The sequence below is a fragment of the Macadamia integrifolia genome, chromosome 4 (assembly GCF_013358625.1).
Source record: "Macadamia integrifolia cultivar HAES 741 chromosome 4, SCU_Mint_v3, whole genome shotgun sequence".
NCBI classification, from domain to species: Eukaryota; Viridiplantae; Streptophyta; class Magnoliopsida; order Proteales; family Proteaceae; genus Macadamia; species Macadamia integrifolia.
Window position 1 is genome coordinate 32,969,062 of NC_056560.1, and position 14,607 is coordinate 32,983,668.

At 39.2% G+C, this 14,607-nt stretch overlaps 1 protein-coding gene across 2 annotated transcripts; it reads left to right on the plus strand.

Moving 5' to 3' along the window:
- Positions 1–445: 445 nt before the first annotated feature.
- On the plus strand, positions 446–6,442 carry LOC122076674 (casein kinase 1-like protein HD16). Of its 2 annotated transcripts, none has more exons than XM_042642101.1 (16): positions 446–1,137; positions 2,781–2,915; positions 3,006–3,079; positions 3,200–3,269; positions 3,366–3,421; positions 3,531–3,602; positions 3,749–3,843; positions 3,938–4,001; positions 4,108–4,237; positions 4,317–4,535; positions 4,628–4,758; positions 4,850–5,024; positions 5,223–5,313; positions 5,399–5,556; positions 5,655–5,843; positions 5,941–6,442. In XM_042642101.1, exons 1-16 carry the CDS (start codon positions 802–804, stop codon positions 5,998–6,000), a joined length of 2,055 nt encoding a protein of 684 aa, XP_042498035.1. In that variant the 5' UTR covers positions 446–801; the 3' UTR covers positions 6,001–6,442. The 2 variants fall into 2 exon arrangements, with proteins under 2 accessions (XP_042498035.1, XP_042498034.1); XM_042642100.1 differs by having other exon boundaries at positions 448–1,137; positions 4,616–4,758.
- Positions 6,443–14,607: the final 8,165 nt, after the last annotated feature.

Consider the following 14,607-nt stretch of genomic DNA (forward strand, 5'->3'; position numbering starts at 1 on the left):
AATTGATCCAAACCCCACGATCAATTGTTCTTTGTTGCCAACGTTCAATTGCTTTGATACACCAAATCAATGGTCCATATTTCTCAATTCAACATCATCTGACATTTTCACCCCAAGGCCCAAAACCATTACCCAAAAAAAAAAAAAAAAAAAAAAAAAAATCCATTTTCCATGACAGAATAGCTTTGTCAATTTAAGAAAAGATGGAGGACTATCTCGTAGTAATATGACAGTTTCTTTTCTTTCTCTGCTCGCTTTATTCCTTATTATTTTTACTTTTTTTTTTTTTTTTTGAACAAAAATCGATCCAAAACAAAATCGAAAGATCACATGCTTGGAACTCAAATCGGATCGTCTATTAACTCAAATCGAAGGGCTGGCACGCATTTATTAGATTATTTGTGATTTATTAAAAAAAAAAAAAAAGCAATTTACGCTTCGGCCGAGAGCCTCAATAACCAAATTTCGCTCATTTTTTTCTGAATGTAGTGGAAGCGTTACCTCCACAGATCCCCAAAATCATATCATAGAAACCCTAGTCTTCTCTGAATCGATCTCTATATCTTTCGATTATTCCTTGTCAGTCTGGTTTATTTTTTTGGCTTTCCATCTTTGAAATCTGTTGGAGAAAGGTTGAGTTTTTAATCCATTTTCTCTCTCTATTTGGTTTTTGTTTGTTTGTTTTGATCCATTTCTTCTCTACTAGTCGGACCGAGTCTGGGTTTCTAGAATGAGTTTGTGAAACGAGAGTTGTGAAGGAGCAGCTAAGGGGTTTCAGGAATGAGATTTGATGGGTGAACGATGCTGGAACTGCGTAGTGGAGTGCGCAGGGGCCGGGCAGCACAGCCAAAACCGATCGGAGACGAGAAGGTGATTACAAAGACGAGAAGAAGACGAACAACGAAGAACAAACAACCGGTCGATGAGAACATCTTGAAGGGCTCTGTTCCGACGACGTCTCAGAAGGCTAAGGAGGAAGCAAGGATTTTAAAGGAAGGCGGCGTTGGCAGAGGAGTCGGGGTTGGTGGGGAGGAGGTTGGAGAGAAGAAGATGGACGATTACGATAGCGGGGGGAGGAGCGCTGATAAGGCTCCTGGGGCAGAAGATGAAGGAAGCACCGCTCCCCTTCCTGAAAAGGTTTCGACTTTTTTCTCCTTTTATAGTGCTTGGAAAAAAAATAATTTCTGTACTGGATTTTTCATTTTCCCGATGTTATGAGAGACTACAGCTTGTATCTAGTTATCTGGGAGATTGAGAACTTACTCCATTGGAGATCCTTGATGGGCATTCGGGTCTCTGCTTAGAGCTGAAGTTTTAGTTTTGTTGCAAATCCTTGTCATTGCATCTCCCTTTTGGGAGTGAAGCATCAGATGATTTGTCATATTAGGTGGGGAATTTGGTACAGTAGGAGTCGGGAGATTGTCATGCAGGCTATGCATTCCACTCTTTTGATCTCTTTTGGATTTCTGACTTTCGGAGCAACTGTCTTTCCATTCCATTATTTTTGGATGTGGCAATATGGACGGTTGTTTTTCATCTGATCATCTCCCCAGATACTGAAGTGTTGGTGGTTGAACAAGTTTTGGTCTTTTTATTCCTCGTCCATTTCTCTTTCTTTGCCCTCTATTGCAATTCGAGTTTTCTTTTGCTGCACAGGATATGCGTCCTGCGTTTCAAAGCTAGCCAATGTAATTTTTTCTCAGAAGATGCCTTTTGTTCACTGTTTCTTCAATAGGAGCTTAATGCCTTTCTTCTTTAAATCTTTCTACTGTAAGGTTCACACATCTTGTACCATATGAAGTGAACTCTAGTATCTTGATGATTTTGGTTTCCGTACCTCTGATTCATTGTGCTTTAGAAATTTAGTTTTGATCTTTATTTCTATCTGGCTTTCAGCTTGCACTTCTTGTGAAGCTCTTGTGGACCTTTGAGATTCCATTGGATAAGTGAGAATGTGAATGTGACAACCCTTTCAGTTGTCATTACAGTCTTCCTAAATCTCTAGGAGGCTGTAGCACCATGCCTTTTAAGTGCATGTGGCAGGCCACTCTTGGTTGGAATTCTAGCTGTGCAGAGAACCCCTCTTCTACCGTGGGTTTGCACTGTAAAGTGGAATCTTGGCCTTGTGTGGCAGCACGAATATTTAAAGCATGCTGTCTTTTTTTTAATTTGAATTTATATTTTTCTCTTTTTATTTAGTCTTTAGATTCCAAATTTTCACATTTTTTTTTATTATTACATTTGTAGTTTCCTAAATAGTGGGTGGGCCTGTGACACGACGGTTAAATTGCACTATTACTATGCTGGGCACAGGTTCAAAACTTGGAAACAGCTACTTCTGCGAAGCAGGGGTGTGGCTGCATACATTTGCCCTTCCTAGACCCTGCAGTTGCGGGAGCCTCGTGCACTATGATGCTTATTTATAGTTTCCTAAATCCAAAAATGGCTGTATTATTTTTCTTCTTTTGATATCTATTCGTCCCAGAAATGGTCAAATGAGAGCAAAGTCCCAAAATATAGTAATCTGATCAATTGTGATTTCCTGTCGTGACTTTCAAATTACTTGCCATTCTGGTATCTTGGATCACGTTAGTGGTTATGTGCTCCTCTGTGTTTATTTTTCACTCATGTTCTAATTGTGGTACTAATTGTCATTATGAATTAAGAACAAGAATGCAGCTAAAAGAGGAAATGACTTGCAACTTACAAGTGATTTCTTTATTTCATTCAATTGTACTTGGTAGTTCCTGCTTGTAATTGTTAGGACATGCATTTCACAGGTCCAAGTGGGTAATTCTCCGATGTACAAAATAGAAAGAAAGCTGGGCAAAGGAGGCTTCGGACAAGTGTATGTTGGACGCCGTATGTCTGCTACAATTACAATGGATAGAAGTACTGGCCCATTAGCTAGTGAGGTGAGGTATTTATTCTGTGCAGTGTGATTGCTTAATGTGGTATTTGTTGGATCTAGTCTTCTAATGTGTTCTCTGTTCTCTATACATCAGGTTGCCTTAAAATTTGAGCATAGAAGTAGCAAGGGGTGTAATTATGGACCACCTTATGAGTGGCAGGTTTACAAGTATGACTCCTTGCATTCTTTTTATTGTATGCTTTGGTTGTCTTCTGCATACTCTGTAAATAGTGTTGTATTTTCTCAAGCATGCAACAATGTACACTTACCTTCTGTATTGCATGACAGCACTCTTGGTGGCAGTCATGGTGTGCCAAGAGTCCATTACAAGGGCCGCCAAGGTGACTATTATGTCATGGTATGCTTTTATTTACACGTGCTTTGTGATCTTCATTTAATGGCATCTTATATGTCTGTTTTTAGGATTATTGCTGATAATTTTTTATCCCTACAGGTTATGGATATGCTGGGACCAAGTCTATGGGATGTTTGGAATAACAATTCCCACACGTGGGTTTCTTTGAGAAGTGCTTAATATATTCTTTCCATTTTTTTTTTTTTTTAAATTTTATGCTGACCTATTTTCCTCAAATTTTTAATTCCATCTTACTAACTACAGAATGTCTATTGAGATGGTTGCTTGCATTGCAATTGAAGCAATCTCTATCCTGGAAAAGATGCATTCTAAAGGGTGAGATTTTTGGGGCAATGATACGCCACTGACTTAGATTTTCAATAATTGATATCCATGCAATCATTTTGGTTCTTTCACAGTATTTTTGAAGTACTTGTCTTGCTATTAGCAAAACATAATTATGATTGCCTCAATTTTGGCAGGTATGTTCATGGGGATGTAAAGCCCGAGAACTTTTTGCTTGGTACTCCAGGGACTCCAGATGAGAAAAAATTGTTCCTTGTCGATCTTGGTTTGGGTTAGTTTATTGTGTTTTTGATTGCCATCTTCTGGTTCTGCATGATAAAGAGGGCTGTGTTTCTTATTATTTTATAACCTGTTTTGGATGGCAGCCACTAAATGGCAAGACACAAATGGTCAGCATGTTTTGTATGACCAGCGGCCCGATGTTTTCAGGTACTGTCATGAGTATTTTGTTGGTCTTGCTTTGGGCTTCCTTATATGATATATTAAAACATGAAAAATAGTTTCCATTTGGCTGACCACCCTTTTGGCTTTTCAGGGGAACAGTGCGTTATGCTAGTGTGCATGCTCATCTTGGGAGAACTGGAAGCAGGAGAGATGATTTGGAATCTCTTGCATATACATTAGTTTTTCTTCTTCGCGGTCGCCTACCTTGGCAAGGCTACCTGGTATTCCCTTCCCAAAGTCTACATGTCGATATTGTCTTGTATAAATATTTTTCTGATGCTTCATTGCTCTTCGCTATAGGGCGAAAATAAAGGCTTCCTTGTCTGCAAAAAGAAGATGGCAACATCTCCAGAAACTCTTTGTTGCTTTTGTCCACAACCTTTCAGACAGTTTGTTGAATATGTTGTGAATTTGAAATTTGATGAGGAACCAAACTATGCAAGATACATTTCCCTATTTGATGGAATTGTCGGTCCAAATCCTGATATTAGACCAATTAACACTGATGGAGCACAGAAGGTACTTATTATTATTATTGTTGTTGTTGTTGACTTTTGACCACTTGGAACACATCTGATGTATGGTTACATGTTGTAAAGCTTATCTATCAGGTTGGCCATAAGAGAGGCCGGTTGACCATGGAGGAAGAGGAAGATGAGCAACCTAAGAAAAAGGTCCGGATGGGGATGCCTGCAACTCAATGGATTAGTGTCTATAATGCTCGCCGGCCTATGAAGCAAAGGTATTTATTACTCAGATTACACAAAATGCTGATTTATGCTTCGATAACATAGTGATAAGCTGACAGTTCATTGTGCTATGGGTTTTCCTAGGTATCACTATAATGTTGCAGATGCAAGGCTTGCCCAACACATTGAGAAAGGAAATGAAGATGGTCTATTTATTAGCAGTGTGGCATCTTGTTCAAATCTATGGGCCCTTATCATGGATGCTGGAACTGGTTTCACTGATCAAGTTTATGAACTCTCACCCTATTTCCTTCACAAAGTGAGTAATTGCTTGCTTCTCCTTTTTACCTGAGGCAGATTCCATGGGATTGCCGTTGTGTTTGACTGTTTTGTTCGTGGATGAATTCAACATTTAGTATATCAGTCTCTGCATATAAGTGAAGTTATATTAGAAGTTCATGAATGTCCAAGTAAAAAAAAATATTCTTGCTTATTTTTGGTTGTGTTTAATTTTTAGGAATGGATTATGGAGCAGTGGGAGAAGAGCTACTATATTAGTTCAATAGCTGGAGCTACTAACGGAAGCTCATTGGTTGTAATGTCTAAAGGTAAGTATCATTTTATTTGTTTTGTAGTTGGGTTTGTGATTTTTATTGCCATTTCTCTGAGCTGCTGTTAATTCATTGGTTCCAGGTACACAGTATGCACAGCAGTCATACAAAGTAAGTGATTCATTTCCATTCAAGTGGATCAACAAAAAGTGGAGGGAGGGTTTCTATGTCACCTCCATGGCCACGGCAGGAAGTAGATGGGGAGTTGTTATGTCCCGTAGTGCAGGATTTTCAGACCAGGTTTTGTTGACTTCTTTGAAGCCTTTTTCCATTGCAATATGCTACTTTTGGTGCCTTAATTATGCATGGCAGACTGATCTCATATTTCATATTTTCAGGTTGTTGAATTAGATTTTCTGTACCCTAGTGAAGGTATCCATCGGAGATGGGATCATGGTTATCGCATCACTGCCACAGCAGCAACTTGGGACCAGGCTGCTTTTGTTCTTAGTGTGCCTAGAAGAAGACCAGTAGATGAAACACAGGAGACTCTACGAACATCTGCTTTTCCTAGTACACATGTCAAGGTTGGTTATTTTTTTTTATTTCATTTCATTTTCCCCCCTACTATTTTGCAATCTTTGTTTTTTGATGCTTAAATCATTACATAATGGTTGCTTGCAGGAAAAATGGGCTAAAAATCTATATATTGCATCTGTTTGCTACGGCCGAACAGTCTCATGACCTTCCCAATTTGTTGTTGGGTTGCTTCCAGAATTTATATTGAAGATACTGCTCACATCTGGCTGCTGGTTTCATACCTCTTGCCATCCGATTGGGAAGCTACAAACCCGTCATTTCTGAAGCCAAACTGCTCATTATGACACCTTGACTGGAGAAATTTTGATGCGTGCAACTATCAATTGTTCAAAGTCTGATATCAGCTATTACTAACACCTTGTGCTTGTGTCTTTGTCAAGAGTGGAAATGTTCTTCATGTAACATCCATGTTCTATCAGGTTCAAAGGAATGATGGCATCTTATTGTCATAAAGTTTGTATAGTCCTGAATAATGATTACTTGATACAAGGCATATGCACAGGTCATGCTTTGATTGCTGTTAATGGTTGATGGTGTTATGAGAAGTTCTCTTTCAATGCGATTGCTGTCCCACCAGCTCTCTCTCTATCTCTCTCTCTCTGTGGTTATTTGGTTTGCTTTTGAGTTAAATAATATCCAAGTTATTTGACTTCGACCTTATATTTTATTGAAATATAAAGCAAAAAGTTGGAAGTTTCTTGCATGTCATTACATGCTGCAGTAGTCCCCCCCTTTCAGTCTTTGCAGCTGATTTATAAATATTTTATGTCCCTTTATGCTCCCAGTTAGGTATATGGTGAATGCTTTCCTAACCCATTCAGACAAGTTCAGTCTGTGCAAACATGTCGCACCTTCTGCTTGAGTAGCGTCTGATGCATGGTACATTTTCCTTGCCAATTGGCCCTCCCATTGGAATTTCTATTATGTTCTGTGTAACACGATTCAATGGCTAATGAAGATATCTATTTGACTCTTACATGTTAATCATTTTAATTAGGTTGTGTTTCAGATTACTGCATAATTCTTACACATTGAGTTGCATAGATTCTAATGTTTGGTTCATTGTGATAATCAGTCTCTCATCGTGGAGCTCAGTAATGTTCTCTGTTCCCCTGTTATATTTTAATCTGAAAGAAAGATGACCTTGCAATTTGTGAACTTCCACCGACTGGTGGTTTAACAGCTGCAGCATAGAAGTTTAGTTATTTCTCAAGTGCAACACTATCGCCAAGTCATTATGGACGATAAGCTGCAGGAGTGGTGGTTTTTGACTTTGCTTCTGGAGTTGCAATTTTAGGTCCTACCTTCTTTATTCATTGATCCATCTCAATTTTCCATTTCTTATTTTATCGGATAATTGTGGGGAAAATTGCCATTTGGTCTTTTTCTTGCAGCTTGTGAATTTAGTCAATCTGGGAGTGAAACTCAATTGAAGAATCATTTACTAAAGCCTAATGGTAACTGTGAGATGCATTAGTTGGTTTGTTGTATTTAGTCATACCATGAAGCCTTGGCTGAAAAAGTACCAGTGGTAATTGTTTGATTCCAAGGACCATGTCATCATGATGGGGTTAGTACCGTACTAGTTACAGCTGGTTGTCCACTTTTGGGCCCCACATTGGCTCGCTACGATATTCTCTACTAGCTGATTATAATCGTTACTTAGTTGAAGCTCGTTCCTCATCATTTGGCCAGTTTTTAATCCTGTTGGTTTGACATAATTTTGCTAATATATTCTCATGATGCTCATTTACTGGATCTCTATGGCCTAGCTTAAGAATCAGATCAAACGTTGGATGAGACCTGGGAGCAAAAAAGGTGGCAGTAGACTGTTCTGCAAGTGGTCATGCTGAAGTTTCAAGGATTGTTCATCTAACTTGGCTGTCAGTAGGGTAAGTCTAAGGAATATCATTGGGAACTCCTCTTGTAAGCAATGGACTTTTGTTTCCATGATTCCGTCACTGCTTGTGTTATGATCTAATATTCTAATTTTTGTAATTTTACGTAGGATATGATGCGTTGAACTTTTCCAGCCTTTTCCTGAAGCACCATTAGTAGCTTTTATGATTTCATAAAATCATCTCTTTCAACTTTATACTTTGAATCTTCCCGACTTCAGTTCATATGGTCTTCAATCTTTCGTCTGTATGTATTGTAGTCATCATAGGTATTTTGAATCTTTTACTATGTGAGCATGTCAAGAGATTCTACTTTAGTACATTAGAGAAGACTCTGGTATTAAGGGTATTGCAGCTTCATACCTTCAACTGATACTTTTCTTTTCAATCTCTCTTGCCATAAATCCAAAGCTGTTTATGCATTCTCTATTTTTATTTCCTGTTTTGTGCCCTATCATTATCTCTAGGGTTTCATGGTATAGCCAATTGTCTGGACATGCTGTGATATCTGTTGTTTTCAAGTAATTTCTTTATTCTAGAAAAATAGGAACCAAAGCATTTTACTTCCATTTTGTCCAGCATTTTTTATTGTCCTTTTTATTTTTGGCAATGATCTTGTCAGGCAACTTTCTTGGCCAGGACAAACCATTTGCCTCCATCTACTATGATCCTCAACTTTGTTGCATTATTTTTGAAAGGAAATGAAAAATATGTGATCTCCAATCTCATCGATGTCACTAATTCTTGCTAAATGATTGTTGAAAGTAGCTTATCCATCTTTTTTTCTTATCACCCCATTGTTTGCCAGGACTCTTTAATCAGTACTCTTAGTGCACCTAGAGGATCCCATATAGGTTTTAGCTCACCTCAATCAAAGCTTATACATCTTTTGCACTATTATCCTTAAATTTGATGCGAAGCTTTGTTTTATTAATTTCACTTTTCTTAACCCTTTTTTTTCTAAATGTTAATGTAGGAAGTTCTCTTTTGAGGTAACAAGAGGATCTGTCTTAAATCTCTATGTTGGTAAACCACCACCAATTACTATATTTTATGTGCTTAGTTTACACTTATATAAATAAAGCAGGTATTGCTCTAGATCAGATTTTGCGCAAGTGAAACATCTACTTCAGGCAAAAGTTGTCTGTTAATTTGATTGTCATATTGTTATCCATAGCCATAGGTGTCGGTGTCTAGGTTGACCCTAGGCATTTTTTTTGAGGGGGGGGGGTTGAAATCAAGGTATGGGTCGGGAAGAATCTTTCTTGGTTGTGTTAACATTGGTTTCTTTAAAAACCATCATGTGGCTGACATGCCAATTTCTTGTCCTATCTATGCTTGTTATCTTTGACTCTTAAGTAGGTGCTGAAAGCCTGAAGTTAGCACCTAAAAACTGATGTGCTAATTTCTCTTGTTGCAGCTGTTGGGTTTGGTATTCTATATTCCTGCTGGATGGGTCTCAAGCAGTTGCCTCAAATCTTCCTTGCATTTCTTTCAGCTTTCATTGTTTAACGGAGTGCCAATTGGCTTCATTAATTATACAATCCATGCCAAGTCTCTGTGCCAGGTTTGATATGTGAATTGCGACTAGCCTTCTAGTTGATTTCTCTTCTACTAACCCTGTTAATGCTTTTTGGCTGCATTTGCTTATAGGCATTCGGTTGTACTTGGGAAAATAGGGGGAAATTTCAGAATAGAAAATTTAGGTATTGCTGTTCAGACTTCATTGGAAATATTCTCCCTCGCTGTTTCTCGAATTGAAATATTGCAACAACCAAAACAGTGATTAATTATGTGTTTTTTTTTTCCTATTCCTTTTATTGGACTAACCCGGTTGTAATCAAGCAGGTTCAAGTATTTTTGTACTCGTAACAAAGCCTAAATTCACTTATATTGAGGGGGAAATACCTAATTTTGCATTAGAATTGTTCTCATCACTTAAGTTTTTTTTTTTTTTCGCCTTATGGATGGATTTCGAGCACCCCAATTACTGTCGTCGATTCTTAATGAAGAAAGAGATTAATTAAATAGGAACTAGATAGAAAACCCAAAGGTTCTCTGAACATAGTTCTCTAAGCATGTTAGTTCGAGCCTTAATCCCTAACCTATGGACTACAATTATTGCTTCTCTAAGCTGCATCTTAGTAATTACAGGCTTGAAAAGACCCAAGTATGATATGCTAGCCATTATTGTATTGATAAGGGTTTGGAGATTTCTTGTACTAAACAACATGATTCTTTGTTGACCATAAAGTATGGTGATGGCCAGAATACCAAGGAGAATGAAAGTAACTGATTTGGATAATAAATTAGAGTTGCGAAAGGCTTGAAAGAAATGAACAATACTCTTACAATGTTTTCTGTTAATCTCAAATGCCATGAAAATGAAAAAGGGGGACTAGTGAATTGTAAGTACAACAGGAGTTGGTCACCTCATTTACCAATGAAGATTAACATGTGACGATTTTCTGGTTGTTAGAACCAAGTTGTTGAAACTTTTACATTTTGTTGTTGGTGAATAGGGTCGGTAGTCGAGACTTGAGGTCTATGAGCACTAAAGAATCGAGTCAAATAACATAAAACCTGACTAAAAAAAAAAAAAATGTATGTGGACTTTTTACTGAAATTGTTTGTTTTTCAAGTGTCTGTATCTATAATAATAGGTGACTGGCTGTTCACTTGGATAGAAGAAGATAAAAAGGCAGTAGAAGAAGGAACCCCAATACCAACTACCAAAGGGTACCTCACGTTTCCACCTGGGCAATTCTCTCAATTGTTAGACAGTGTATTGAGCTGCAGGAAACAGTTTAAAGGGAGAGTGAAAAAAGAGTATATGTTTCCCTTACTAGATAAAATAAAAAAGAGGTTGGCCGCATGGAAGGGAAGGCTATTGTCAATGGCTGGAAGGGTAGAGTTGTTGAGATCGGTTATTTCTAGTATCCGGATTCACAACTTTGAAATTTATTGGTGGTTTGACTCCTCTATTGAAATGGTGGAAGGATGGATGCGAAACTTCATCTGGTCAGGTGATATGGAGTTGCGGGAAAAAATAGTGGTTACATGGGAGGATGTTTGCTTGCCTAAACGCGAGGGAGGTTTGGGAATCAGAAAGCTCAAGGATGTTAATGTTGCCTACTTATGTAAGTTGGCAAGGTAGATAAAGCATGGCAATTCGTCGATCAGTTCATTCTTCCGGGGTCGATTTCTCAAGGCTGACGGCTTTCTGAGAAATGGTCATATTTCATCATTGATTTGGCCAGCTCTCAAGAAGGAAGGTCTGGAGTTTTGTTGAGTCTCAGGAGCAATGGACGGTAGGGAATGGCCAAAAAATCAAATTTTGGTTTGATCACTGGTTAGGTTCAGCGTCCATCATGGAGAGGTTGATGATCGATCCTGATTCTTTAGATCCCCTGAGGACTAAAGTTTCGGATTTTATCAGAAATAATTGCTGGTCTCTTCCGAGGGTGGAGTTTGAGGTGATTTTATCATTTTTGAGGAAATAAAATACATTTATATCCCTAATTTGTAGGATGTGTGTCATTGGCGGCCTACCTCTTCTGATGTGCTTTCTATTAAATCAGCATGGGATATAATTAGGAAAAAATTGCCTAAGGTTGGATGGTTTTCTCTCCTATGGCAGTCGCAAATCCAACACCGTCAAGCTATTTTTGGGTGGAGGTTGATAAAAAATAAAATCCCTACAGATGCTAAAGTGAAAAAACGTGGGGTGTATCGGCCTTCTAGATATAGTTTATGTGCGTTAGAGGAGGAATCTAGTGAAAATCTCTTCTTTAATTGCATCTTTTCCAAAGCTCTGTGGTGGAAATTTTGTGATTGTTTTGGTGTTCAGTGGATCGACTTTAGTTGGATGGAGATTTTCATAGCCTAATGGAAATATAAAATGAAGGTGGTCCCTTGTCAGAAGGTTTGGAGAAAAGGTTTTGTGCTAGTTCCTTATAGCATTTGGCTGGAAAGGAATTCTAGAAGATTTGAGGGAATTTCAAAGTCTATGGAGCGTGTTTTTACCATGATTAGAAGTGAAATTGATTCCCACTCTTTGGTGTTCATAGGTTCATCCATCTCCATTTCTAATCTTATGGGTGCGGCCTTCTTCGAGAGAGTTCTTTGAAATATTTTGGTATCGTCCTCCGAGAGGGTGGTGGAAACTAAACACTGATGGATGCTCCCTTGGGAATCTGGGGATGTCTGGAGATGGTGGTGTATTTCGTAATGACAAGGGGGAGGTTATGGCCAATTTCAAGAACTTCCTTGGGCTTCATACAAATTTTGAGGCAAAATTTATGGTTGTGGTTTTAGGAATTGAACATGCTGAAAAGTTGGGCGTCCAAAGGTTGTGGATTGAATGTGATTCGGTTGCGGTGGTTACCTTATTTATGAAATTTAAGGTCTTGTGGATTGTTCATCAAAGATGGTTAGCTTGTATGAGGTTTTTGAGTATGATCGAGTGGAAAATCAGCCACTGCTATTGGGAGGCCAACTCTATTGCTGACTATCTTTCCAAAACAACGGCTCGGTTTGAGTCTTGGGACCCAGTGACGGTGTGGCCGGCTTTGGTCAAGATGGAGATTGATGTGGATGGTGTTGGGTCCCGATTGACACTGAGGGGGGGGTGAATCAGTGTGCCAAATATTTTTTCACTTTCCAACTGTACCCCTGATGTGGCAATCACTATTTGCACTTCAATAGCACAGTCTATTAATGCTGCCCAGAGCTGCTATGTATACTACTGACCATTCTTACTGTTGCATGAAACTTACTCACATAACCTGTATTGCTGCCCAGAGCTGTCTCATAAACCTCACACGGTAATCACTGTCACATACATACACAGTCGTATGCACATCCACACTGCACCACCAAGTGGTCAGGTCTACCAGATGTACACACCCATTCTGCAGCCAAGCACTCCAATCCACAATACAAATACGAGCATACACATCCACAACACAAGAAATACGTGCTTCGGCCAGTTGCCTACATGCACGGAGTAATGCCCACTGTCGGGCTCAGCATTTACTCAATACTAATTATGACTGCACCCACAGCCAAGGGAACACATTCCCAGTTTCCACCAATGACATACAATGGCTAGGTCTTCACCCTAGTTTTCTCAGAATGATCCGAGAGGCCGCACCCACGGCAAATAGGTTTAGGTAGTTGTACCTACCAAGGAACACATAACCCCTGTGTCCAGCACCCACTGAACACCAATAAAATAAAGTTGGGCTTATAACAATGCCCTATAGTGAAGCACTCATACATGCAAATTTCCCCCAAATAGACTACAACTATCACTTAGGCATTTTATCAAACATCTTGCCTACAATGATTTATAATAATGGAAATTTGGCAAAAGTGAGGTTACCTTGGCAAGGAGTAACCGTCGGAGATGCAATAATGTCGATCTCCACTTGATGCGGACCACAATCACGTTGTCTCGGTGCCGCCAATGCTTCAACCCCGGTTGGCACTTGGGTTTCTTGAAGCAACTCACAAGAATCAAATTCTAGGTTCTTCTTCTTCTTCTTTCTTTTCTCCTTGTCTTTACTTTCATGGAGTAACAATGGCATTCACATTCACATTCACACACACACAAAGAGAGGAAAAAAAACTTCTTCTCTATTTCCCTCTTCTTCTCTTCTCTTCTATTTTCTTTTCTTTTCTCTTGGCAACAACCAATAGAACTTGCTACCTTGGTTTCCAGCAGCTTCCTAAGCCTCTAATGGTGGCTATGGATGAAGTGCAAGAGGATGGAAGTGTTTCATTCAAACATTTAGCCTTCCACGAGCTTCAACTCGTTTTCCCGACCACCTCAGCAACCCCTCTGCCTGATTTCTTCCCTCTGATGTGTAGAGCTCGGAGAGATGAAGAATCTCCAACTTGAATCACCCAAATCGGAGTTAAAATGAGAGAGTTATGACCTTTTGAAGTTGGAGCAATGAAATAGCCCGAAATGGAATCTTCGTACGGGTGGCGTAGGCTACACCGGCGGCGCGCGCAACAGGGGCGAGATCTGACCGTAGATCTCATATAAGAGATCTTATAATCCAAACCGTCCGATTAAACCAACGGACAGCAGATCCAAACCGTTAGATTTGAATCTCGATGACGTCATCATGACGTAGGCGCTGACATCGTCAGAAGTGTTGTCGATCTATGATTGGTTGCTTTTCCGGATTTTAAGGGAGCTTGTCTCCCACCCACAAAAGTGAAAATGCATATTGACCGTTGGATCCGAATCTTCCATGATGGCTTTAATCAGATTTCATGAGATCATTAAGATCGGAATCCTTTTTATACTTTCTATACACGCGCGAAACACAATAACATACCTTGATATAGTGTAGCGCCAGTGCATCAAGAATTATGCATCTAACCAATCAAATCCCACGCGCAAGCATCTATCTCATCCATATCACACCAAAATCTCAGCAGCCTTTGGATGGGCATCAAGCCTACGTGGTCGAATCTTGGCCGTCCATTTCACTTTCCTTTACTCCTCTTTATTACAATCAAACCCCTGCCTCTATATGTTTCAGTGCTTAAAGACCCCTTTCAACTCAGACCTTCAAAATATTTAAATTACACAAAAGCCCTTCGAATTTCAAAAATAAAATCCGAAAAATCCACCCAACACCGAGAGCAACTGATGGATTTTCGGTTTGGATTTTCGAACCGACTTTACGGAAACGCTTATAACTTTTTCATACGATATCCGATCGAGATGAAACGAAGTGTGTTGGAATCGTAACTGGATGCTCTACGACTTTTCAGAAGACTCAATCATCTGAATCATCCATGTAAAAAGACCAAAATGCCCCTACACCTTTCC

Excerpts from the sequence above, each read along its gene's own strand:
- LOC122076674 (XM_042642100.1), top strand. The coding sequence starts at position 802 with ATGCTGGAACTGCGTAGTGGAGTGCGCAGGGGCCGGGCAGCACAGCCA. Across the intron at positions 2,916-3,005 it reads CTGGCCCATTAGCTAGTGAG|GTTGCCTTAAAATTTGAGCA; the intron begins GTGAGGTATTTA and ends TCTATACATCAG. Across the intron at positions 3,844-3,937 it reads CCTTGTCGATCTTGGTTTGG|CCACTAAATGGCAAGACACA; the intron begins GTTAGTTTATTG and ends TTTGGATGGCAG.